The following is a 27,737-nucleotide window of genomic DNA, read 5'->3' on the forward strand; positions in this document are numbered from 1 at the left end:
AGGTAACTCAGAGCTGGAGCTCATAAGGAGTAAATGGCGCAATTTACTGCTCCTATTGCAGAGTGCCCATGCTGGAAGAGTCTCTAGGAATTGGAGTGTGGAGGTTGATGCCCGTGATTGGTCAATCTCTCCCTTTTGATGGCTGGACAAGCGTGCAAGCAAATGAATGGCGCACTGGAAATTATTCCAACACCCTGCTGCTGTATCCCAACTCACACCAACTCCCCTTTCCCTACCACCCCCCCCACCCTCCCCCCCCCACCCCCCACCCCCCCGTGCTTTCTGACCCACACTGGCTACCGAACTAAATATAGAAAAGTCTGCATTAAGATTTTGAGGAATGAACAATATTCTCTGCTTTGGACATCATAAAACCATAAAGACATTTATAAAGAATAGGTTTACAATTTCATCAAAAGCACACAAAGCAAATCTTTGTCCAATATATTTTACCAACAGCAAGTAATGTATTCCTGGATTTATCTCCTTTAGCTTTCATCCACAAATCAAAAGGATCTCGTATCATTTTGTAGCCGTATAAATTTAAGTTTAACTTTGAACCTTTATCGTAAGCTTCCCATAGAATACGCTTTTTCCTCCATCTAAGCTGAAGCTTCATTATGGTCACATGAACAGCTCAGCTTTCCCTCAGTAAAATGAAACACTGTTAAGAGCAACTACTTGGTTGGTTCCCATGGCTGTAACTCCTTTGACAATTAATTGAATGAACATCAAAAATATAAGAAACAAAACTCCAAGTATAATTTTGATTTGAACTCAGTTCACAAAATATATTGATGATTACTTAACACTAAAAAAACATCTTTAACAGTTATTAGCGGAGGTGAAGCAGGAAATACGAGAGAAAGAAGCAGCCGTCAATGAGAAAATCCAATTTCTTAAGAATGAGACTGAAAACAATAAAGAATTTGAAAAAAAGATTTCCATAAATGAACGTCACTCAGCTAAACTTCGATTAGAGTATCAAGGCCATGAGACAAACCGTCTTCAACTACAAAGTGAGGTAATTACACAATATAATTTGTATTTTATAGCTATAAGTGCAAAACTTCAGACCAATAAGATTAATTTATTCGTCTGAGAATCAGACAAAAAGGCTGTGTTTTCTAAGTTTCTATTTGTGCAACATGTGAACATCTTGGCTGGTTTTACCAGCCCTCTGAGGATGAGCCAGGAGGTGGGGGGTGGGGGGCATGGCTGTAAAATGCCAAAGAAAGGCGGGGATGGAGTGCCTGTCGTCCTCCCACCCCCATGCCATTTTACCAGTGGTGGGGAAGGTGGCGGACAGCCCTGCCACTTAGAGGCCAGTTGAGCCACTTAAGTGGCCAATTAAGGGCATCTTCCAGCCCGCCGATTGGCCAGCAGCTCCTGGGGGTGGACGGCCAAAAATGTTGCCAGGGTTCCCACAAACAAGCAAGATGGGCTTGCTCCTGGGTTTCAGGCCCATCATCGGGGCCCCCACCGCGCCAACAAAATTTTGGTACTTCGTTCTGGCTGAACAGAGCTGTGTAATTTTGAGATGCTTCAATAGTAAAATAAAAGATGCAAGAGGAATAAGGGATAGATACAGGTGGAAGCTACACAGAACAGAATTGAGGGCAACATGGCTAGAAATATCTTTCCTGTAGATAGAGTAATTTTTGCACAGTCATTGAGCCTTGATATGTCCAAAATGATTATATATCAGTTCATTTACGTACCAAATATGATAACATATTTCTTTGTCACTGTTTCCTAGAAGTAGCAGTTGCAGAAAACATTTATCTGCTTATTTAAGATAGGAAGGTACCCAACAATAGCAGTTGGATAAACACAAGGCAGGAGGTAATTGCCTGTCCTGTTCTTAGAAATTCATAGAAATTTACGGCACTAAAGGAGGCCATTCAGCCCATCGTGTCTATGCCACAGACACAGTTGATTTAATATGCTCCTGAAATTACCCAGGGCTGAATTTTCCCAGCCCTGTGGAGATGGGTTTTGAGGTGGAGGATGGCAGGGAAAGTACTGGGAAGTCTCTTCGGGCCAGCTGCCTGACACTGTCCCACTTTCCGGCGGCTTTTCAGGGGCAGGCTGCCATAGGAATTGGCAGCCCATTCCAGGAAGGTTGGCAAGCAATGAAGCCAACTAAAGCCTCAATCAAGGGCCATTCTCCCCCAGCACTGCAATTTTCCCAGCATTGCACAGACCCCTCACTGTGTCAGTAGTCCAACAATGGATCGGAGTTGGCGTCACAGCAGGAGGTCCGAGCTAAAACTCAATTGAGGATTTACATTTATGTCCTGGCAGTAATTCACAAAGGGGATCTATCCCCAAGCAGCAGGCATGCCCTTACAGCCACTTCATAGAGACCGATGTCTCCACAAGTGCTTGCCCTGTATATTATTTATATTGCATATTATTTTCCAAAATTGTGAAAAATCATGAACTCCTGAGGACTTGTTGAATATTTGTGTCTTTACTAAACGTATTACTCTAGAAAGGGTAATATTGCAACAGAAGTGCATGTAAACCTCTACATACAAGTTTGTATTCATTGTTAATTTTTTGAATAGCTACAGTGCAGTCTGCAGGAAGTTGTATTAAACTTTTGTTAGTTACAAAAGATATAGGGCTGGATTTTGAGGAGCCCTCAATGTCGTGATCTGTAGCAAGGGGGGGGCCTGAAGATGGCTCTGGATGAGGCCCGCCACGGACCTCAATGCCGTCAGGGCCCGGCTTGATCCACCCACCACTGGGCGACGGGACCACAATTAACATATTCAAATCAATAAAATTAATACATTTAATTACGCTTAACTGAAATCTTGAGGGCCCGCTGCGATCTTCGGCGCAGTGGCTGGTGCTCCCGTGTGTTCAGAACCCTATCTGGGGAAACGAGGCGTGACACTAATGGGGAGGGGGGAGGAGGTAAGTTTGTCAATGCGGGAGGTGGGGGACGGGGTCAAATGGGTGTAGGGGATGGTGGGAAGGGTTGGACCTTAAACTTTTTGCAGTTTGGTGGGAGGAAGGTCAGATGTAAAAGGTAAGTGTTTGTGGGGGGTGGAGGTGGGGGGGCGAGGGCAATTACTTGTTGTAATTGTGGGGTGGGAAAGGGGCATAAGAAATTTATTTATTTACTTTTGGGGGGATCTTTCTTTAAAAAGTTCAATATGCTGGCAGGGCTGGCTGCCCTTTAAAAAGGGCGCCAGCGCCTGCACACAGATAACTGACGCCATTGCCGGCGACGGACAGCCCGCTCCCTCCACGTGATTGGGGGGGGGGTGGGCAGCCCCGGCTATTTAAATGAGCCGCCGCGCGCAAGCTCGCGGGGGCTCTTTGGTGTGCGATCCGCCATTTTTTGAGCTCGCTGCCAATTTCGGCAGCGGGCTCATAAAATCCAGCCCATAAACTCTGTGGTAAGCTATATCTTGCTTGTATAAAATAGGTATATGGAGAAAATTGTAATGCCAAAAGTCTTGAGCACTTCCAATGCCATCATGCTGTAAGTCTGGCAGGAGGTCCGGAAATTAAATTGGGACCCATATAACACAAGTGTTAGAGATACTTCCAAGCCTGTTTGTGAAGAAGACACTGAGGCTAGGATGCTTTGTTGGCAATTGTTTATTGCTTGCCTCAGAGCTCACTTCTGCTCGCCAAGCCACAGCCACTGCTGATTGGCTCTTCTTTATATATACACACACTTGAATACAATTATCTACTTGACACGGAACACCTGTTCGCCCTATTATCTTGAACTACCAAATATTTATCATCCATTAACAGAATTTCAGATGCTAACAGATTTCCTTTTTTTCTTTAAATTAAATACATATATATATATATATATATATATATATATATATAAGAAACAGAAATAAAAAACGAAGTAATGATATATTTTTCTGTATCTTATATTATTTATCATTAACTTTCAACAGCACCAGCCATTAACATGCTGTATATTCACCCCTTTAAAAAAACTTAAAGAAAAAGCGATCTTATCATTAAAAAATGTCCATGTTTTCTAACTTATCATAACACAAGACGGCCCTCTTCGAGGACATCCAACAATTTTTTCGAACAAGCACCTCTCTATGTAAAACAATCCGACACATGATGGCTTGTGTCAACCCATTTTATTTTGGAAATTTCTTTTCTTTCCAACATTTCCTTTTATACTCGCAAGATCAATCCTCAACCTGTTTTCCGTGACACTTTTTGTCGAATGGATGTTGTCCCAGAGAGAATGGTTATCTATGTAGCATTCTATAGGAAAACATTTCTCCGATTTCCCCTTTATAAAAGAGTTCCTTTAAAATACTCGATATATACATACTCATATCTATCGCTTCTATCAGTACAAGTGTCTCAGCAGCTCAGGTGCTTTTAACTATCCTCGTTATTTTCTTTGACTCCCAGGCTAACGGACAACATTTATAATTTCTTCCCACCAAAAATATAATGAACCCTGCTGCGCTCGAATAACCATCGGGAAGATTAGTGTGTGAGACGTCACTAAAAATGACTAATTTCATTTCTTCTGGTCACTCAATGCTGGAAACATGAGCGTACATTTGTCAAAACTCAATCTCTTCAATGTCTTATTTGCTTTCAGCACTTCCCCAATAGTAGCATGTTTCAGCATGGTGCTCAATTCTAATACATCATAACAAGCATCCGGCCAAGTTTGTGTGCACAACCAGTTCCACGGCCCGATTAAGCTTCTTAACTGGTCTACTTCTTCCTTGGTTGCACTTTTTGTGAAGATTTGGCCCGATTTATTGGTATCCTATTAACATTCTCTAGGTAAGACTGTTGATTTAGGGTTACTCCCAACTTAGTCTGCCTAATATTCAACCCTATATATTTAAAAGCTCCAGAAGCCTGACTTCCAATTTTAAATTCCTGCAGAACTTATCTACCACAAATTTCTCAAATGCCTCAGATCCTCCCCACAGAAAATCGTCCACATGCATCAAGAAAATGCCTGCTAGTTTTTCTTCATAGTACCAATGTAACATTGCCGGATCCACTTTTAGCTGAATACAACCAGCTTTTAGTAGGACGGACCTAACTGAAAAATGCCACACCCTAGATGCATCATTTAGCCCATAAACACACTTGTTGAGCTTCCATAATTTCCCTTCTATATCTCCAGCTTCTTTCAGTGGCTTTAAAAAACTTCCCTTTGAAATTTCTCCTCTTGCAAAAATGCTACTTGATGTCAATGGACTTACATTCCCATGAGTGTGTTGCTAAAAGGGCTTGGAAAATCCTCAAACTTGCTTTTCCTGCTGTTGGAGAGTCCATTCTAACTTCCTGGTTGCCTAGTCATTCTTCAAATCCCCGAGCTACAAGTCTGGCCTTCGCTTTATATGTACCATCTGGGAGTACTTTCTCTGTACAGATCCATCTATGGGACAATGCTGGTTGCCCTCTATCTGGTACCTCCGTGTATACGCCAAACTCTGTCCAACTGTCAAGCTCTTTTTGCTTGGCATCCTTTTATCAATTTACCGTCTAATTTGTCAGTAGCCACTAGAACTTCTCTATCGTAAGGGCTCATACTTCTTGTGGCGCCCCTCACCTGCTCTCTGGTCTTTGCTCTAGTGAAACCACGTCCCCTACTAGAGTTCCTATCCCTTTCTGGACTGCTACTACTTGACCTGTCCCTCCTCCAACCAGACTTCCTTTCACAAGTTCGTGACCTTTTCCTTGAACTATGATCAGTTTCAGGCCCACTGTCTGAACTTACACTACATTTTCTGCCTTCCACATTTTCACTTCCTTCTGACAATCTAAAGGTCTGATATCCTGTCCCTTGTCTTGCACATTCAGCCAATTTTTGTATTTCTCTCTGGCCTTTCCTGCCCTTCCTATAATGGTGGCTTCTCTCCATTCATTAGTCCCTTCTGGCATATATGTCACTCTAGTCCCAACTTTCGGTAGTTGACCTTTGGGATAAATTACCTTATCTGGGTCTTCACTATCACTTGGTCCACTCTCAGTCAGCCCATTATCTGCCACAATCTGTTGCTTGCAAAGGTCCAACCTATGTGCATGTGAAGTACATGGTGCATCATCAGTGTCCATCATTTGTTCAGATTCTGTCAATGTATAATCAGTGCCAATAAGCCACGAGGAATGTACTCTAACGGTTTGGTTGCCATGTTGCATCATTACCATTTTGCCATCAGTGCCTATAAATGTTTCCTGGGCCTCTCCATTCTTTCTGCCCTTCTCTTTTGTAATACACTGTATCCCCGATATCAAAATTCCTTTTCTGATGGCCTGATCCAATGCCTCAAAGCTCTCCTGATTTTTTCTGAAACCTCTGCCTTAATAAATGCTCTTCTCCCTGCATGGCATTCAAATGTTCTGCAAAAATTGAACTAATTGTAGTCCCCTCTAAAGCCGGGGGATGATCCCACATTACCGAAGGTATTTTCGGATTCCTGCCATAAACTAATTGATAGGGCGTGTTTTTCGCATGTCCTGCCCACGCCAGAGCAGTAGTCAATTTACAATTTGGCTAGTCAGCTAAAATTTTTCGAAGCACTTCGTCAATCACGGCATGATTTCTCTCATAAATCCCATTACTAAAAAGACTTTCTGCTGCCGTGTGCATTGCTACAATATTCATATTTTCACACATACTCCTGAACTCATCATTGGCAAATTCTCCTCCATTGTCATTCAGAAAGCTAGCCGGTGCTCCCAGTACTGTTCCTATCCACCTTTCCATTATCTTGTCCACTATTACTTTTTTGTCTTCACTATAAATTACCGTCGACGGACTGAATCTAGTCTCTACGTCTATTAAGTGTAGAAGAAAAATGTTTTTGTCTTTATCCCATGCCTTCAAGTCCTTCGCTACGGTTTCAATAAAGTCCCTTGCTAATGGGAGACTCATTATTGGTCGCGATGGCATCTTCCTGTATTTTTTACAGACATCATTTTTCACTGATATCTTCAATAATTTTAGTGCAGTCATCATCTATTACCCCAGCATCTTTTAACAGAATCTTCAACCTATGACAAGATGGATGTGCAAACTATCGATGTAGTTTTGAAATAAATTGCCTTTTCTCCTTTAGATCCCTACCCCCGGATGCCATTAATACTTCTTTTACATCCTGCTTAGAGATGCTAGGTCTCGCTAAAGGAATACAATAATGTCTCGACTGTGTAAACCACAAAGCTACAGATTTCCTAAAGACAATCGCCTTATCATGTTCCATATCCAATTTCATCCGAGCCTTTTTCATAGACGGTTTACTTAACAGCAAAGGTATATCACTGGATACTACATCCGTACTAATAAAATGGTTTACTCCTGCTATTATACACGGAATTACCACTCGTTTTAGTGATTTCAATGTGTTGCCATCCCCAAACCTGAAACAGGTAGAACTGTTGTATTCTTTCACCTTATTTTGGTTTTCCTTACTTAAAGAATCCATGTAACACCTTAAGCAGTCCACTCCACATACTGTGGACGTACACCCACTGTCTAGTACTGCGCAATTGAATGAATCTGCCACTAGGACACTCATTATCGGATTGAAGCTTCTCGTGACCAGTTCCTTCTGAGTGATCATCCTCGCCTTCAGAACCTTCCACTTCATATATCATCTCAAAGACCCTGTTATTCCTTTTTGGACAATGCGATGCATAGTGATACTTTGAGTCACATCGGAAACACTTGTTGACCACCCCATGGTTATTCCCGGAGTTCATTCTTCTGCCATAATTGCCCAATTGCTGCCGTCTGTTATAGCTGCCAAAAGGGTCTCAATCCTCATTTGTTTTAAATGTGTTTCGCCTTTTGTACTGATGTTTGAGCCCCACATTTGAACAGCCTTGAAATACTGCTAGCATTGCATCCTCCACCTTCGGAATGACCGCTGAAGAGCCCATCTGCGCCGGAAAGGAATGTTTTCCCAAAAATAGTTTTAAGGGCATCAGAAATCTGATCAAACAGTGTATCTTTTTTAAAAAATCTAACTCCAGTTAATACCAAGAATCTATCCATGTTCGATATCCTAGCACAAATCAACAATTTGAAGGCAAGTACTGATCTAGGAATTTCCAAGCAGAATCACTGCAACCTTGCAAACTCCATAATATATTCTTCTCCGGAAGAACCATCCATTTTTCTAAATTTATCAAAGTCCGACCACGCCTCAGGCACTCAGTAAGTCATCTTTCATATAGAGGAATATAGAAAGTGTAGGGGGGCACTTAAAAATGTAATTAGGAGAGCGAAGAGGGGACATGAAAAAAACACTGGCGGGCAAGATGAAGGAAAATCCCAAGGCATTTTATAAGTATATTAAGGGCAAGAGGATAACCAGGGAAAGAGTAGGGCCCATTAGGGACCAAAGTGGAGGTTTTAATTGATTACATTTCATCTGTGTTCACTATGGAGAAGGACGATGTAGGTGTAGCGATCAGGAAGGGGGATTGTGATATACTTAAACAAATTAGCATTGAAAGGGAGGAAGTATTAGCTGTTTTAGCTTGCTTAAAAGTGGATAAATCCCCAGGCCCAGATGAGATGTATCCCAGGCTGTTATGTGAGGCAAGGGAGGAGATAGCAGGGGCTATGACAAATTTTCAAATCCTGTCTGGCCACAGGAGAGGTACCAGAGGACTGGAGGACAGCAAATGTGGTACCTTTATTCAAGAAGGGTAGCAGGGTTAAACCAGGTAATTACAGGCCAGTGAGCCTAACATCAGTGGTAGGGAAACTATTGGAAAAAGTTCTGAGGGACAGGATTAATCTCCACTTGGAGAGGCAGGGATTAATCAAGGATAGTCAGCATGGCTTTGTCAGGGGGAGATCATGTCTGACAAACTTGATTGAATTTTTGGAGGAGGTGACTAGATGTGTAGATGAGGGTAAATCAGTTGATGTAGTCTACATGGACTTCAGTAAGGCTTTTGATAAGGTCCCGCATGGAAGATTTGTTAAGAAGGTAAGAGCCCATGGGGTCCAGGGAAATTTGACAAATTGGATCCAAAATTGGATCCAACTGGCAGGAGGCAGAGGGTGATGGTTGAGGGTTGTTTTTGCGATTGGAAGCCTGTGACCAGTGGTGTACCACAGGGATCGGTGCTGGGACCCTTGCTGTTTGTAGTGTACATTAATGATTTAGACGTGAATATCGGAGGTATGATCAGTAAGTTCGCAGATGACACGAAAATTGGTGGTGTTGTAAATAGTGAGAAGGAAAGCCTTAGATTACAGGAGGATATAGATGGGCTGGTAAGATGGGCAGAGCAATGGCAAATGGAATTTAATCCTGAGGTGTGAGGTGATGCATTTTGGGAGGACTAACAAGACAAGGGAATATACAATGGATGATAGGACCCTAGGAAGTACAGAGGGACCTTGGTATACTTGTCCATAGATCACTGAAGGCAGCAGCACAGGTAGATAAGGTGGTTAGGAAGGCATATGGATACTTGCCTTTATTAGCCGAGGCATAGAATATAAGAGCAGGGAGATTATGATGGAGCTGTATATAACGCTAGTTAGGCCGCAGCTGGAGTACTGTGTACAGTTCTGGCTGCCACACTATAGGAAGGATGTGATTGCACTGGAGAGGGTGCAGAGGAGATTCGCCAGGATGTTGCCTGGGCTGAAGTATTTCAGCTATGAAGAGAGACTGGATAGGCTAGGGTTGTTTTCCTTAGAGCAGAGAAGGCTGAGGGGGGACCTGTTTGAAGTATACAAAATTATGAGGGTCATTGATAGGATAGATTGGAAGAAACTCTTTCTCTTAGCAGAAGGGTCAATAACCAGGGGGCATAGATTTAAGGTAAAGGGCAAGAGGTTTAGAGGGGATTTGAGGAAAAATGTTTTTCCCCAGAAGGTGGTTGGAATCTGGCACACACTGCCTGAAGGGGTGGTAGAGGCAGGAACCCTCGTAACATTTAAGAAGTATTTACATGAACACTTGAAATGCCATAGCATACAAGGTTACGGGCCAAGTGCTGGAAAATGGGATTAGAATAGATAGGTGCTTGATGGCTGGCACAGACACGATGGGTCAAAGGGCTTGTTTCTGTGCTGTACAACTCTATGACTCTATAAATTTTATCCATAAATTTCGAGAGATTGTCCAAACCTCCCTCGTTGTCCAAATGATGAGCCTTTATCTCAGAGAACACTTTTCCCCTGATCTTGCTTCTGGTGGGAAGTGAAAGTGCAAGGGCCATTCCTTGCTTCCTTTTAGGTAAAGACATAACCCATGTCCATATATCAACTTAATTCTTCCATTGATCGTAAGGTTTGGCTTCACAAAACAGCAGTGTAAAATCATAACAAACAAAAACAAGAAATGCTGGAATCACTCAGCAGGTCTGGCAGCATCTGTGGAAAGAGAAGCAGAGTTAACGTTTCGGGTCAGTGACCCTTCTTCGGAACTGACAAATATTAGAAAAGTCACAGATTATAAACAAGTGAGGTGGGGGTGGGGCAAGAGATAATAAAGGAGAAGGTGCAGATTGGACCAGGCCACATAGCTGACCAAAAGGTCACGGAGAACAGGCAAACAATATGTTAATGGTGTGTTGAAAGACAAAGCATTCGTATAGATTAGGTGTTAATGGACTGAAAACTGAACAGCCACAGGCACTGTTCAATCTTCAGTTCGTTAACACCCTATCTGTACTAATGCTTTGTCTTTCAACACACCATTAACATATTGTTTGCCTGTTCTCCGTGACCTTTTGGTCAGCTATGTGGCCTGGTCCAATCTGCACCTTCTCCTTTGTTATCTCTTGCCCCACCCCCCACCTCACTTGTTTATAATCTGTGTGTTTTCTAATATTTGTCAGTTCCGAAGAAGGGTCACTGACCCGAAACGTTAACTCTGCTTCTCTTTCCACAGATGCTGCCAGACCTGCTGAGTGATTCCAGCATTTCTTGTTTTTGTTTCAGATTTCCAGCATCCGCAGTATTTTGCTTTTATTTTAGTGTAAAATCATATGCTGACACCTTACACTTGGTTTCAGTCATTTTTCTTAAAAAAAAACTTCAAATACAGACTTCGCAAAAAGAATCTCCAATTCTAATCTTCTGTCTGAAAACAAATCTTAGTCTCCAATCCAATTTCAGGCAACCATTCTCTGCTACCAATGTGAGAGAAACTTCCAAGCCTGTTTGTGAAGAAGACACTGAGACTAGGTTGCTTTAGTGGAGATTGTTTTTGCTTGCCATAGAGCTTTCTTCTGCTCTCCAAACAACACCCACAGACAGTGCTAGCTGGCTCTTCTTTATATTTACACACAGTTGAATGCAATTAACTAATTGACACCCAACACCTATTCACCCTTTTATCTTGAACTACCAGGTATTTCTCATCCATTAACAGAACTTCAGACCCTAACATCAAGTCCCAGGCATTTTTTGGAGTTTCTGTGGGGCTTTTTTTGGGTGGATCGCCCACCAACTCCTTATAAGGTAGGTGGCATCAGACCAGGCCAAGCTGGTGCTTGGAGAATGTTGGGGCAGGTTTGGCAGTCAATACATCTAGTAAGAGACATACCAGCCTGATGAATGGTATTTGTGGGGTCCACCTTGGAGGTGCAAGGGAAGGACTCTGACCTGGACCTTCAAAGGTACAGTTGAGTTTTTTTTTAAATGTCCTTACAAAAGGGCCAAGGAGCAATTTTGCTCTGCTTTCTGGATAATTGCTGGGGTATTTGACTTGTATTTTTCAGGGCCAGTAGTTTTTGAACCTCTATCAAATGTTCTTAGATTTGGAAATTGTGCCAGAAGACTGAGGATTGCCAGTGTCGGGTCTTTGTTCAAGAAGTGCGCAAAGGTCAAACTGGGTGACGATAAACAAGTTAGCTTAATGTGTGTAGTGGTGAGCTTCTTAAAGCCATAATAAAGGGGTAAAGGTAATATTCACTTAAAAAGACCTCGGTTAATTAAGGACAGCAAGCACATATTTTAAAAGTACGCCCTGGCTGTCAAAGTAATTGAATTCTTTGAGAAAATAGCAGAAGATATTGATAGAGGAAAATGTAGTGGATATTGTCTATATTGATTTTTAAAAGGCTTCTGGTAAGATTCCGCATAGAATACAATTATGTGCATAGTATTAAAATAGGAAGTGGCAACATGGTTAGGAAATTGGCTAAAGGACAGAAAACTAAGACTAGTGATTAATAGATGTTTTTCAAATGGTGGGTTGTAAACAGTGGTGTCTCTCAGAAGTAGATGTTCGGACATTGCTCTTCTCAATGGAGGGCCAAGGCCTATTGTGCAGGTAGCTAACAACAGGGGGAAATGTAGGAGAGAGAATTACATAAGTCAAGAGTAGAAACTCCATTGGAAAAGTAGCATAGCCATAGCTAACTTGAGAAGTTAAGGATAGCATTAGATTAAAAGATGAGGCTTGCCATGTTGCCAAAAGGAGTAATAAGCCTGAGGATTGGGAGGGTTTTAAAAATCAGCCAAAGATGACCAAGAAATTGATAAAGAGGGAGAAAATAGAATACAAGAGTAAACTAGCAAGAAATATAAAAACAGATTGTAAGAGCTTTTGCAAGTATGTAAAAATAAAGAGAGTAGCAAATGTAAACATAGGTCCCTGAAAGGCAGAGACAGAGAATTTATAATGGGGATTAATAAAATGTTTCACAAATATTTTGTCTTTTCTTCACAATAGAAGACACAAAGAACATATCAGAAAAAGTGGGCAACTGAGGATCTAATTAGAGGGAGGAACTTAAAGTAATTAATATTAGTAAAGAAAAAATACTGGAGAAATTGTTGGGACTAAAAGCCAACAAATCTACTGGACCTGATGGCTTACATTCTACGGGTTTAAAAGAGATGATTGCAGAGATAGTGGATGCATTGGTTTTGATTTTCCAGAATTCCTTAGATTCTAGATCAGTCCTCTTGGATTGGAAGATAACAAATGTAGCAAGAAAGGAAGGAAAAGGTAACCATAGGCCATTAGTCTGACATTAGTAACAGGGAAAATATGAAAATCAATTATTAGAATTTGGTAACAAGGCATGAAAGGGTTTGACAAATCTGTTAAGAGTTTTGTCAGGCAAACCCCCCACCTTCCAAGACTGAGGCACACATTATTTTGCCACATGAACATTAAACCTTAAAATTGCAAGCCCTGACTGGAAAGACATTTGCATGGTAACAGGCAGTGTTGGAACAAGGGACAAAGGACCATGCCCTGACACATTCAACCAACAATGGGCTTTTGATTTTCAGACGTTGAAGCATTCCAGGTTAACTACTAAGATGGCTGAATACACAGAAGAAGTGGTCAGACCAGTTTTGGTCATATGAATGACTGTTGGAGTTTTTGAATTTGAACTCCCAACAGAGGATTTGAATTCAGAAAGCTGTGTGCTCCCAGTTGGAACAGAACCTCCTTTTCAGTCCTGCCTGCCTCCATCTCTTTCCCACGGAACTGAATCTTGTGAAAACACATGAACCTCAACGAGAGAAAAGTCTCCTACGTGAACAAGGTTTAAGAAGAGCACACGGCCCCAACGAACTGCAAGACCACCTACAATCAAGTGAGCTCGAAGCACAGTTAACAAGAAGCTCTTATGATATTGCCTCAAACCCCTCTCTACAATATTTTCCTCTCCTCTTTTCTGTCCCTATTTGCATGTGTATATCGCATGTGCATGCTAGCATGATTGCGTCATATATCCGTAGGCATTACCTGTATTAGAGTTTAAGTTTAAGGTTTACTAAAATTTCATCTTTCTTCTTTAAACCTCAGAAAACCTGTGTGAATTGGTTTCTTTGCCTTATAGAGTCAGAGTTGTACAGCATAGAAACAGGCCCTTCGGCCCATCGTGTCTTATAATTGGAAAGCTGTAACCAAAGATTCACAAAGGGCGAGCTCAAAGCACAGTGTATTTAAAATTAAACCCTGTTACAATAAGACCAGGTAAAGACAGCCAAAAGACCCCTAGACACCTTTCTCACTTGGTCGTAACAGAAATTTGGGTGTTAGCGTTCAGAATTTTACCCACAGACAAATGAGCGAAATTGGAAGTGGGAAGTCAAATTATTCCCAATCAAAAAGAGCAAAGATTAATACAGGTTTTCTTGTGGTTGTGTGTGATTGAATACTAACATGTCTGCAACTGAAGTGAGTAGCTCTCCAAGGCAGGGTGAAGTAACTTGGGAAAAGTTAAAACCACTGACTATGGAGGAGTTGAGGAAAATGGCTGAGCGGTGTGGGATCACTGTATGTGGCAAGACTAGGAAGTCTGAACCCCTAAGGCTAGTGGCCAACTACTTTTCCCTTGAATCTGAAGAAGCAAAAGCAGTGTTAGAAGCAGATCCAGAGAGGTACTGCTAGCAAAGATACAACTGGATCAAAGGAAACTTGAATTAGATGAGAGGGAGAAAGAGAGAGCCTTCCAAAAGGAACGTAAAGAAAATGAAAAGCAGGAGAGAGATTGAGAGAAAGACAGGAGATGGAAAGAGAGAGAGAGGAGAGAGAGAATATTCCGGAAAGATTCTGAAGAGGAAGAGTTGAAGTGGCTTGAGTTAACTAGGGGATGATAGGGTAACCCTAGTGAAAGCATGGCCAATATGAAGGAGCACAATTTAGGGCTGGGTACAAAATTGTGAAAACTCGCTCAATTAATTCCAGAATTTAATGAGGAAGATGTGGAAGCGTTTTTCGTGTCTTTTGAGAACTGTCAAGGCAGCTAAAATGGCCAACTGAGACCTCATCTCTCTTATTGCAAAGCAAACTAACCAGAAAAGCCCATGAGGTTTATTCCTTGTTGCCAGATGAGAGTTCATCAAATTATGAACTGACCAAAAATGCTATCCTTGGGGCATATGAATTAGTACCTGAAGCCTATTGCCAAAAGTTTAGAACCCTCAAAATGCAAACCAATCAAACATCTGGAGTTTGAAAGAAGTAAGCTGCTGGCTTTTGACCAGAGGCTGACGGCTTTAAAAATACAGCTCAGCTATGAGAATCTCAGAGAAGTAATCCTGTTCGAGGAATTTAAAAACTCTCTCCCATTCTCAATAAAGACCCATGTAGAGGAGCAGCGAGTTCAAGGAGCCCGGCAAACAGCCCTTCTGGTCAATGCGGTTGCTTTAAATTATAAGTTGGTTTCCCAGGGGAGAACCTTTCCAAATCACCCCTACAAATCCGAAAAGGACAAAGGGTGGGAAGGTGATATCCGCCCAGGCAGTCCTGGAAGAGAAAGGAAAGTAGGAGACACAGGGGGCCCTCCTCCAGCCAAAAAGGAAGGTGCAATGAGCAAGAGTGTGACCCGGAGATCTGTGTGCTTCCATTGTAATAAGGCAGGGCATTTAAAAGCCGACTGCTGGAAACTAAAAGGGAAACCGGCAGGGTTAATCAGGGCACACCCACTGAAGATGAGGGCCTGATGGAAAACACAGCACAAGCTGCTTTAACTGCAGTAGGAGTGCAACCCAGGAAGCTTACTAAGGCCAGTGCAGGAAAAGTGAATAGGATTCCTGAAGGTTATCAGGGTTTTGTGTTTGAAGGAAAAGTAGCCCCATACCCCTTGAGTGGGGCAAGCAAGCCCATAGTGATTCTCAGGGACACAGGGGTCACCAGATCCCTTTTACTGGGAAAAGGCCTGACCTTTCCCCCAGACAGTGCAGTGAACACCAAAGTGGTGGTGAATGGTATTGGAGGGCAGTGTATGCCTGTACCTGTACACCGGGTGCACCTGGAGTGCGACCTCGTTTCGGGACTGGTGACTGTAGGGATTGTCCCTAGTTTGCTTGTGGATGGGGTTGACCTGCTCCTAGGTAATGATCTGGCAGGAGTGAAGGTGGTAGCCCCCCCAGTAGTGAAAGAAAGACCGCAGGAGGTCAGAGAGACAGGGCAGTGGCAGGAGACGGTCCCCTGCAGAGTCCCTGAATGTGTAATGGGTCAGGCCATGATCAAACCAGCTCCCCCAGAGGAGATTTCATTGGCACTGCAGTTAAATGACCATGATGTCTGCCTGTCCGAGACTTTCTTTGGAAAATTAGGAGACCCAGGGAATGAATTAAATGGATTTTCCCTAGGTGAGGCTCAGCGAGCCGACCCAGTATTGTGAGAGTGAGCACAGCTTGCCCAGTCTGAAAGTGAAGTAGAGGGAGTCCCTGACTGCTAGTATTTAAAGAACAAGGTACTGATGAGGAAATGGAGTTCTCCTCACAGACCTGAGAGCAAGGAGTGGACAGTGGTTCACCAGTTAGCGGTGCCGCAGAGTTACCCGGGGAGAAATATTAAGAAGGGCCCACGAGACTACAGTGGCTGTACATGCTGGTATACGAAAGACCAAAGCCCGCATACGACAGCAGTTTGACTGGCCAAAACTCCACAAAGATGTGGTGGAGTCCTGCAGGAGCTGCCACATGTGCCAGGTTGAGGGGAAACCCCATCCTACAGTGAAATCTGCACCCCTAAGTCCTGTACCGGTGTTAGGAGGACCCTCCAGCAGAGGGCTGGTGAACTGTAAGGGACCCCGCTGAGAACAAAAGGGGACAGGCAAGCACACACCAGGCAAAAGTTTAGTAAGAGAAGGGGAAAAAGTGACCCAGAGGGCAGGTTAAAGGAAGTCCGGGAAGAATCCCAGATGAAAACCCCCACCGTCCAGTCAACCAACCCCAAAGAATGTGAAACGTTAGACCCCACATCCTCCTATGTAAATGTACACTCTAGAAGCATCCTGCCAGAGTTGCTAACAGCATTTACAGGAACCTGCAGAGCCAAAGAGGGACCTCTAGGGGGCAGAGACACTGTGAGGGTGATGCCTCACCTAGTTGAAGTGTCACAGGAGAATGCAGTTTAAGTCTGCACAAATACCTGCAGGTAGGAGTGTCCCAGAGAACAAAAAGGAGAGTAGCAAAGACTCCTCCCCCACAGTCAGAGGAAAAGGGAACCACCCATCCCCTGAAGTCAAAAGTCTTTGCATGACTCAGAGTTCAGGATAGACCTGCCCACTACTACTCTCCTGAGAGAGAAAAAAGGGAAATTAAAGCAGCCCTGGCACCCAGAACTGACCATTTTTAATAAGCTTTAAGAGTGGTGAATGAATGGAAATGAACAAGAGAAAATAATAGTTATTCTTTCTGTATCTTATATTTCACTCAAACTCTGTAATGAAATGCACCGTTTTTCTTCAAATCGCATTTCATTCCACTGGGTGTGGAGGTGTTAGGCAAGCCCCGCACCTGCCAAGACTGAGGTACACATTATTTCGCCACATGAACATTAAAACTTAAAATTGTAAGCCTCTGACTGGAAAGACATTTGCATGGTAACAGGCAGTGTTGGAACAAGGGACAAAGGACCATGCCCTGACGCATTCAACCAACAATGTACTGTTGATTACCAGATGTTGAAGCATTCCAGGTTAACTACTAAGATAGCTGAATACACAGAAGAAGTGGTCAAACCAGTTTTGGTCATATGACTGACTGACTGTTGGAGTTTTTGAATTTGAACTTCCAACAGAGGATTTGAACTCAGAAAGCTATGTGCTCCCAGTTGGAACAGAACCTCCTTTTCAGTCCTGCCTGCCTCTATCTCTTTCCCACGGAACTGAATCTTGTGAAAACACATGAACCTCAAAGAGAGAAAAGTCTCCTACGTGAACAAGGTTTAAGAAGAGCACACAGTCCCGATGAACAGCAAGACTACCTACAATCAAGTGAGCTCAAAGCACAGTAAACAAGAAACTCTTATGATATTGCCTCAAACCCCTCTCTACTATATTTTCCTCTCCTCTTTCTGTCCCTATTTGCACGTGCATATCGTGTGTGCATGCTAGCGTGGGCACGTCATATATCCGTAGGCATTACCTGTATTAGGGTTTAAGTTTAAGGTTTACTAAAATGTCATTTTCTTTTAAGACCTCAGAAAATCTGTGTGAATTGGTTTCTTTGTTTTATAATTGGAAAGCTGTAAACAAGGATTCACAAAGGGGGAACTCAAAACATAGTGTGTTTACAATTAAACCCTGTTACAAAAAGAGCCCTGGACACTTTTCTCACCTGGTAATGACAGTGTTTTTGAGGGTGTAACTATCAGGGTAGATAATGGGGAACCAGTGGATATTTGGATTTTCAGAAGGCATTCGATAAGATGCCACCCAACATTTTGTTACACATGATTAGGGCTCATGGAATTGGGGGTAAGAAATTAGCATGGATTGAAGATTGGTTAAAGGACCGAAATTAGAGGGTAGAAATAAATAGGTCATATTCAGGATGACAGGGTGTAACTTGTGGAATGCCACAAGGATCTGTGCTTGGGCCTCAGCTAATAACAATCTTATAACACTGACTTAGATGAGGGGACTAAATATAATGTATCCAAGTTTGCTGATACAAAGGTAGGTGGGAAAGTAAGCTGCGAGGAGAGAACAAAGAGCTGCAAAGGTATATAGTGATTGGACAAGAAGGTGGCAGATATAGTATAATATGGGGAAGTGTGAAATTTTTCGTTTTGATCAGAAGAATGGAAAAGCAGAATATTTTTAAAAGGTGGGAGATTAGTACATGTTGATATTCAAAGGGATTTGGGCATCCTTGTACATGAATCACAGAACGTTAACATGCAGGCACAACAAGCAATTAAGGCTAATAGTATATCGTACTCCAACCGCCTTGCAATAAGGGCTAAGAGTAAAGAGGTCTGCTGCAATTACATAGGGCTTTGGTGAAACCACACCTGGGGTACTGTGTTCAGTTTTGGTCTTCTTACCTAAGGAAGGATATACTTGCCTTAGAGGGGGTGCAATGAAGGTTCAATAGATTGATTCCCTGGATGACAGCGTTTTCCTATGAGGGGGGATTGTGTAGAATGGGCCTATATTTTTTTTTAGAGATACAGCACTGAAACAGGCCCTTCGGCCCACCGAGTCTGTGCCGACCATCAACCACCCATTTATACTAATCCTACACTCATTCCATATTCCTACCACATCCCCACCTGTCCCAATATTTCCGTACCACCTACCTACACTAGGGGCAATTTATAATGGTCAATTTACCTATCAACCTGCAAGTCTTTGGCGTGTGGGAGGAAACCGGAGTATTCTTAGGGGTTCAGAAGACTGAGAGGTGATCTCACTGAAATGTATGAAATTATTAGAGGACTTGTCAGGGTAGATGCTGAGAGGCTGTTTCCCCTGGCTGGAGAGTCCAGAACGAGATGTCATTGTCTCAACAGCAACAATAACTTGTATTTATATAATGTGCACTATTCCATAGGCATCAACATTCCTTAGCCCTTTACCCTCTTTCAGCACCACTCCTTATCAAGATGTATCGAGGCCTACTAAATATGTTTAGGGTGGCAAGTCATGAAAAGAAAACCAAGTCTTCAGTTGTTGTGATAAAGTAATTAAATGTAAACATGTGCCAGCCTGCCTTAGAGAATGTTATATGGGATACATTGCAGCCTTTTTGCTGTCTTTCAAGCTTACTTCTTTCTAAACTACAGAAAGAATCTAAAAATGGAGTACGTTATAGAAGTTCATGTAAAATGGATATCTTAACTACTCTCAATTTTAATCTTAAGCCATTGAAATTTAATGAGGTGAAATATGAGGTGTAAAATATTGGGAGGAAGAATAAGGATAGGAAATATACACCAAATAATAAAACATTAATTGGGGTGAAGACTTCGGAGTTCAGCTAGTCAGTCTTCAAAACATTGAGAAAGCATATGCGATTCCTAATCTTGTAAATGAGAATGTAGAATACAAAAACAAAGATGCAATGTTAAATTTATACAAATCGTTGAAGTTCATTAAATGGACTTTATTATTCACCATTGACATTGCACTGCATTTGCTCTAAGTTGCCAGATCTGGTCATGGTGGGGCGATGTCAATGTCACATTACAGAATCACAGAATTGTTACAGCGCAGAAGGAGGCCATTTGGTCCATCATGTCTGCACCAGCTCTCCGAATGAGCAATTCACTTAGTGCCATTCTCCTGCCTTCTCCCCGTAACCCTACACATTGTTCCTTTTCAGATAAGTCTTAATTCCCTTTTGAATGCTTCAATTGATCCTGCCTCCGCCAGATGCATTTCAGACCTTAACCACTTGCTGCGTGAAAAAGATTTTTCTCATGTAGCATTTGCTTCTTTTACCAAATACTTTATATCTGTGTCCTCGCACTCTCGATCCTTTCACAAGTGGGAACAGTTTCTCCTATCCACTCTGCCCAGACCACTCATGATTTTGAATACTTCTATCAAATCTCCTCTCAGCCTTCATTTTTCCAAGGAAGTTCCTCACCCCGGAACCATTCTTGTGAATCTTTTCATTACATTCGAGACTTGGTGAGCTTTGTGCCGAAAAGCCTATCTTCTTAACCAATGAAAGAAAAGGGTAGAGAAAGAAACAGAGTAAATTATGTAAAAAGAAATAGGGTGAATTAGGGTCAAATAAAATATAAAGACAAAAAGAGGAATAAAGCGAGGGAACTAAAGAGAGAGACAGAAAAAAAATACAAGAAAAAAATTGGAAAATTACCAGCAGAAGAGGAGGACATTATAACTCAGTTGTGTTCAGAAATTGCTGTAGTGGTCCTTTTGAAAATAATGATGTAGATGTGTGAAATGAACAAACATTTTTGACCCATAAAGTATAGAACTGGTGCTCCTATCTGTTTTGGGACGAACTTAAGAGCGGGCCACCTTTAAGAAGCTGTAAGTGAAGGTCACTGGAGGAAACAATGTCATGTCACACATAACCAGGGAGTTGTGGGTGTAGCCTGGCAGAGTGAGATGTACTCGTGCATTAACTGTTTATATATATATATATATATATATGTATATAATGTTCTAGTTAAAGTATAATAAAAACCCATGTTTTCTTTGGATATTACTTTTTGTCCTCTGAGTCTTACAACAGATCACCCACCAAAGGTGCAAGTAATATTATATGGTGGCAGCAGTGGGATATAATTTTCTGAAGACCACCAAAAATTACATTGTGGAACATTAATTTTTTTCTGAAGAGCACACTAAGACAGAACAAAGAACAGCTAATTGCCTACCTGGAGTGGCTGAAGATCTTGGAGAGCAGCTGGCAGGAGACACCACAACAGTGCTGCAAGCTAGGCTACAGACAGGACCTTGGGAGGTGTTGAAACTCTGTGAGTACAACAGGCAATTAGCCAGGAGATCAGAGCTTTCAGCTAATCTGGCAGTGTGGCAAAAAAATTAAAGGGCGGTAGAGGAAACCATTACTGTTTTAGTTTTCCTTTTTTTGCTTCGTGGGCGGGGCCTAAGCCAGAAAGAGTGGGAGGAACCCAACAGCGCCACTGAGAGGTCCAGCACAAAGTAAAAGGCTGATTGTGGCAGCTGACAGTACTGCAAGCTGCAGCCCTCTTAAAAAAAAGCTCACAGTTTAAAAAAAGCCGAGCTGTTCAAAAGAAAAGACAAGCTGTGATGTCTCACTGTTAAAGGGGCAGGCCTGCAAAAAAAAAAATCTGACTAAATAAGAAAAAAAGAAGTAAAAACAGAAAGTGCTGGAAATACTCAGAGGTCTGGCAGCATCTGTGGAGAGAGAAGCAGAGTTAACATTTCAGGTCTGTGACCTTTCATCAGAACTGGCAAAGGTTAGAAATGTAATAGGTTTTAAGCAAGTGAAGTTGGGGGGGGGGGGGAGTGAACAAAAGGGACAGTATGTGATAGGGCAGAGGACAGGAGAGATTAACTGACAAGGAGGTCATGGGGCAAAGGCAAAGGGAGTGTGCAAATGGTGTGGTGAAAGACAAAGCATTAGTGCAGAGAGACTGTTAATGACAGAATAATGACAAGCTCTGTCCAAAAGCACAAACATGAAAAACCAAGTTTAAGGCAGGCACATGGTACAAAAAATTATAAAACAAAATAAAATAAAATAACAATCAAAAAGGGCCAGTTATGCTCTGAAATTATTGAACTCAGTGTTGAGTCCGGAAGGCTGTAGGGTCCCTAATCAGAAAATGAGGTGCTGTTCCTCGACCTTGCGTTGATGTTCACTGGAACACTGCAGCAGACCAAGGACAGAAAGGTGGGCATGAGAGCGGGGAGTGCCTTAAAATTTCAAGCAACCGGAAGCTCGGGGTCATGCTTGCCGACTGAGCGGAGGTGTTCTGCAAAGCGGTCAGAGTAGAGGCGACGCAGTGTGAGCAATGAATATAGTATACTAAATTGAAAGAAGTACAAATAAATCGCTGCTTCACCTGAATGGAGTGTTTGGGGCCTTGGATGGTGAACAGAGAGGAGGTAAAAGGGCAGATATTACACCTCCTGCGATTGCATAGGAAGGTGCTGTGGGAAGGGGATGAAGTGTTGGGGGTAATGAAGGAGTGGACCAGGGTGTCTCGGAGGGTCCGATCCCTTTGGAATGCTGACAGGGGAAGGGAGGGGAAGATGCGTTTGGTAGTGGCATCACGCTAGAGGTGGCGGAAATGACAGAGGATGATCCTTTGGATGTGTAGGCTGGTGGGGTGGAAAGTGAAGACAATGGGAACCCTGTCGTGGTTCTGGGAGGGAGGGGAAGGGGTGAGGGCAGAGGTGCAGGAAATAGGTCAGACACGGTTGAGGGCTCTGTCAACCACAGTGGGGGGGATTCCTCGGTTGAGGAAAAAGGAAGACATATCCGAAGCGCTGTTGTGGATGGTTGCATCATCAGAACAGAAGTGTCGGAGACAGAGAAACTGGGAGAATGGAATGGAGTCCTTACAGTAAGCAGGGTGTGGGAAGTGTAGTCTCATTTCCCCCCCACCCCCGCTTCACTTGCTTGAAACCTATTATACATTTCTAATCTTTGCCAGTTCTGATGATAGGTCACAGACCTGAAACATTAACTCTGCTTCTGTCTCCACAGATGCTGCCAGACCTGCTGAGTATTTCCAGCACTTTCTGTTTTTATTTCACATTTCCATCATCCGCACTATTTTGCTTTTATTTAAGAAAAAAAGAAGTGTGTCTGTGAAAAAGAAAGCCCGTAAAAAGTCCTATATTTATAAAAAGCAGAATCATTAAGGCAATAGTTTTCAGATACCCAGTTCTAAATTGGAAGGTGTTGGACAGAGCATCAGAATTTAAACTGGTTCTACAGCAAATGGACTGTGTTTCCTGAATCAAGAAGTGAGCGAACCAGAGAAACAAGCTATCAAGATTAAGATCGCACTGGGCAATGAGGACCTACAACGGATCAATACATCAGGATTGTCAGCTGAGGATCAGAAGGACCCTAGCAAGCTATGGGCATTCCTGGAGCAGCAACTCAAGGTGAAGGTAAATTTCCGAGTAAATAGGCTTGAGCTCATGACCTGCCGGCAAAGGCAAGATAAGTCAGTTATCCAGTTTGTTGCAAGGTGCTGAGACAAAACTCAATATTGTGACTTTGCAGACATTGAATTGTCGAAAGGGGGTTATCGAGTATTCGCATCTATCGCAATAGAGGCCTTTCAAAAAGACCTCCTAGAAAAGAAGAAAGGGATCACTATAGATGCACAACTTAATGATGGAAGGAAATTTGAAGCCATCATGGCTGGATGCCAACAGTTAGAAGCGTTGGGGGTAACGGTCTGCAAAGGAAACCCGACCGAGCCCGAATGCCGGACCCGGAATTGCGACCCGACCCTGACACATAACGTCGGGTCCCGTTGGGGTCGGGTCGGTTAGCAGGCCTTTACATCAGTACATGGGTAAAGGCCTGCTACCCGACCCGACCCCGACGGGACCCGACAACATGTGTTGGGTTCGGGTCATTTCGGGTCGCACTTCCGGGTCCGGCATTCGGGCTTGGTCAGTTTCCTTTGCAGACCTTTATCTTACATATAAGGCTATCCAACAGGGCATTGCAGTCCTTTAGTGGGGCAACTACAACAATTGGTTTGGTAAAGGCTCAGAAGTCCGCTAAGCCTTGTGGCAAATGTGGCCTGACTCACCCAATTCGCAGTTGTCCAGCGTACCAGGACCAGTGCAAAGCTTGTGGCATGTGAGCACATTGGGCAAGGCAGTGCAGAAGGCCGAGCTCAGATAATGCACACAGTAATGGTGGCAGATCACATGCAGGGAGAACATTTGCAAGATAAGATGGCAAATACAACAAGAGGTATGCCAACACACAACTAAATCCTTAGCAGGTGCATCAGGTCAGCAGAAAATCAGATTGTCTGGAGGACACGGATGAAGATTGCACTCATGCAAACAGCGAACAAGAATTTCGCAGAGTTAATTTGGAACAACTTGTTAATGCTATTATGCAATCTGAGACATTTGCCATGATTGGGATTATATGTCCACAGAAGAGTGGCAAGCATATGTTCAAATTTGAAAATCAACATCAGATCAAGTGAAAACATTCTACCCATCCATATACTGAAAGGCATTTATTTAAAGAAATGGGAATCTGTGGTATGGCCCACCACGGCTAGGCTGACTGCCTACAATGGTTCTCCGATCAAGTGCATTGGAATGGTAACCTTACACTGCAGCTATGGAAGCTCCGAATGGCTACCACAAGTGTTTTATATGGCAGACACAACTGGACCAGCTGTTGCAGGACTTCTAATATGCCGAGCTCGACAAATTATCACAATACATGAAGTCAGTAACACACCAAAGATGGTAGAAAATATGCAGGTTGAGTGCATCGGGTCGGTCCATGCAAAGGACGAAACAAAAGCTAGGAGTCTTGACACGAACAGGCGATATGACCATGAGTCTCTCCTCGGGCTTCAGTTTATTGCAGCAAGAACCCGGAGGCCAGATAGATTGCCAGTGATTGGTGATGTTGCCAGTCATCATTTTTCTAAGCTTTCTAAACAAGGGATGATGAAGGTATCGTATGACAGGCAAACGGGATCAGAATTCACCCAATTGCGAGTGGGACAGAAAGCCTGAGTCCTCAATCATGTGTCGGGAATGTGGTATCCTGCAGAGGTTGCAAGGATATGCGACCAGCCCAGTTGGTCTAGACACCCAATGGTGCCATTCTCAGACGGAACCGAAGTCAACTGACAGAATCATACTACAACACTACATGTGACAGCCCTGTGGCATCACAGACACGTTCAGAGAGAAAGTCTGAAGATGACTGTACTGAGGCTACGAGCGCAGAGGAAGAAGATGCCAACCAGATTTTTGAGTCACCAGAATCTCAGAGGAGTCATCAAAAGGAGCTCAGCTCTGGGAAGAGGTTGATGATAAGATCTGGACGAATAAGCAAACTTCCTCTGTGTTTTAGAGAGTGTTAAATGTATTCACTTGTGAATAACATTTTGCTTTAATCATGTATAGTTAGTCTGAACCACAACATCATTGTATATTGTTCATATGTTTTTATCTTTGGAAAATAGGGGGATGTTGTGGGATGATCTCAACAGCAGAACACTTTAAAAAGCTGTAAGTGAAGGTCAGTGGAGTAAATGATGTGTCACGCATGAGCAGGAGGTTGTGGGTGCAGAGTGAGATGTGTTTAGATGTGCTTGTGCTGTAACTGTTTGTGTGTGTATATAATATGTATATATGACCTAGTTAAAGTATAATAAAAACCCACATTTTCTTTGGATATTACTTGTAGTCCTGTGAGTCTTACAATAGATCACACACCAAAGGGACAAGTAATATTACACTGTCCATGATGATCAGAAATAGTGAAGCATCCAGTGGGTATGCCACTGCACTGCTTTCAAAGGAACATAGGAACTGCTAGATGATAAACATCCAATCCCCATCTCATTAGCCTTCTATCATCAGAGCAATCCATCTTTGTCAATTAGTTGACAACAGATCCAGACGCAAGAAAAAACCCCAGTAGTGGAGATCTTTGGGAAGTATAGGTCCAAGGTCACCTTTTTCCTCTTAAGCATTCTACACTTACCATGTTATGCATCAAATTACTCATATACTGTATCCCAAAATGATATTTTCTGAAACAAATTTATCTAATTTGCATTTGAATAAGTGACACTCTTCCGAGTGTTGAAACATCTTTGTGTCCTGAAAATTATTGTCTTCTGAAACTAACAGATGTAGATTGCAAGACTGGCACCAAAATACTGCCAAGACAAATAAAAAGATTAAAAAGTTCTAGAAACAATTCATCAGCTATTGGAATGAGACTCCATGGCTTCATTGGTCCCTTTAGGTGCTGCCAAGTTTGAGTGTCATATCAGCATATCAGGATCTTAAATCACATCACATCACTAACAGGGCCCTCTACGGCATTAATTATCAGCCCTAAGTAGCTGCAGCAGGAATAATTCGTAACAACAGCGGCGGCTGGAGTCACTGCTGTGCATCCGTGAAGTGAAGGACTATGTGGATAGCACGTTTAGGGAGGTGCTCACACTGCAGGTTAGGAGCATGCAGGCAGATAGGGAATGGGTGACCGCCAGACAGTCTAAAAGACTCAGGCAGGTAGTGCAGGGATCTCCTGATGTGATCTTACTCACTAATTGGTTTTCCATTTTGGATACTGGTGAGGGTGATGGTTCCTCAGAGGAGTGCAGTCAGAGCCAAGTTTGTGGCACCACAGGTGGCTCAGCTGCACAGGAGGGGAGGAAGAAGAGTGGAAGAGCAGTAGTGATTGGGGGTTCATTAGTTAGGGGAACAGACATGTGTTTCTGCAGCAGTAAATGTGACTCCAGGATGGTGTATTGCTTCCCTGGTGCCAAGGTCAAGGATGTCACGGAGCGGCTGCAGGACATTCTTCTGGAGGAGGGTGAACAGCCAGAGGTTGTGGTCCACATTGGTACCAATGACATAGGTAAGAAGGGGGATGAGGTCCTGAAAGCAGATTTTAGGGAGCTAGGAAGAAGATTAAAAAGCAGGATCTCAAAAGCAGTAATCTCAGGTTTACTCCCAGTCCCACGTGCAAGTGAGCATAGGAATAGGACAAATTGAGCGATTGAACGCGTGGCTGGAGGACTGGTGTAGGAGGGAGGGCATCAGATTTCTGAGACATTGGGACCAGTTCTGGGGCAGATGGGACCTATACAAGGTGGACGGGTTGCATCTTAGCAGGGAGATTTTCTAGTGCTGTTGGAGAGGGTATAAACTAAATTGTCAGGGTGATAGGAACCTGAGAGGGAGCTCAGATTGGAGGGAAGCAAAACTGGTAATTTGTCAGGGGTGTGGGAACAAAGAGCAAGTATCAGAGAGGAATACCACGGTGCACAGAATACTGGGGGAGATAGATAGCACTAGAGTAGGGAATAATAAGTTATTGGGTGGGGTCAGAGTAAGGGAGAAGTAATAAAGTCTGAATCAGGGGTAATGTACATTTATGTGAATGCACCGAGTGTGGTTTATAAGACTGGTGAGGTACAGGTGCAGGTTGCCATGTGGAAATATGATGTTGTGGCTATAACAGAGACCTGACTCAAAGAAGGGCAGGACTGGGTGTTGAATATTCTTGGATACAAGGTGTTCAGGAAAGATAGGAAAGGGAAAAAATGGGGAGGTGTGGCGGTATTGATTAAGGAGAGCATTTCAGTGCTGGAGGAAAAGGATGTCCCAGAGGGGTCAAGGACAGAATCAATTTGGCTAGAGCTAAGGAACAAAAAAGGTGCAGTTACATTGCTTGGTGTTGTCTGTAGGCCACCAGATAGTGGGAAGGACTTGGAGGAACAAATTTGCAAGGAAATTACAGAGAGGTGCAAGACCTGGTTCTTGGGAATGAGGTGGGCCAAGTGGATCAAGTATCAGTAGGAGAGAAT

General features: G+C 43.0%; 1 protein-coding gene across 1 annotated transcript in view; it reads left to right on the forward strand.

Annotated features, from left to right (window-relative positions):
- The window catches only part of ccdc39 (coiled-coil domain 39 molecular ruler complex subunit), a 147,544-nt gene that overhangs the window by 18,640 nt on the left and 101,167 nt on the right, over positions 1 to 27,737 (forward strand). The window contains exon 7 of the mRNA XM_068041499.1: positions 833 to 1,024. Coding sequence (XP_067897600.1) covers positions 833 to 1,024 — 192 coding nt within the window. The remainder of the gene's footprint in view (positions 1 to 832; positions 1,025 to 27,737) is intronic.

Source organism: Heterodontus francisci, chromosome 11 (assembly GCF_036365525.1).
Source record: "Heterodontus francisci isolate sHetFra1 chromosome 11, sHetFra1.hap1, whole genome shotgun sequence".
In the NCBI taxonomy this organism is placed as follows: Eukaryota; Metazoa; Chordata; class Chondrichthyes; order Heterodontiformes; family Heterodontidae; genus Heterodontus; species Heterodontus francisci.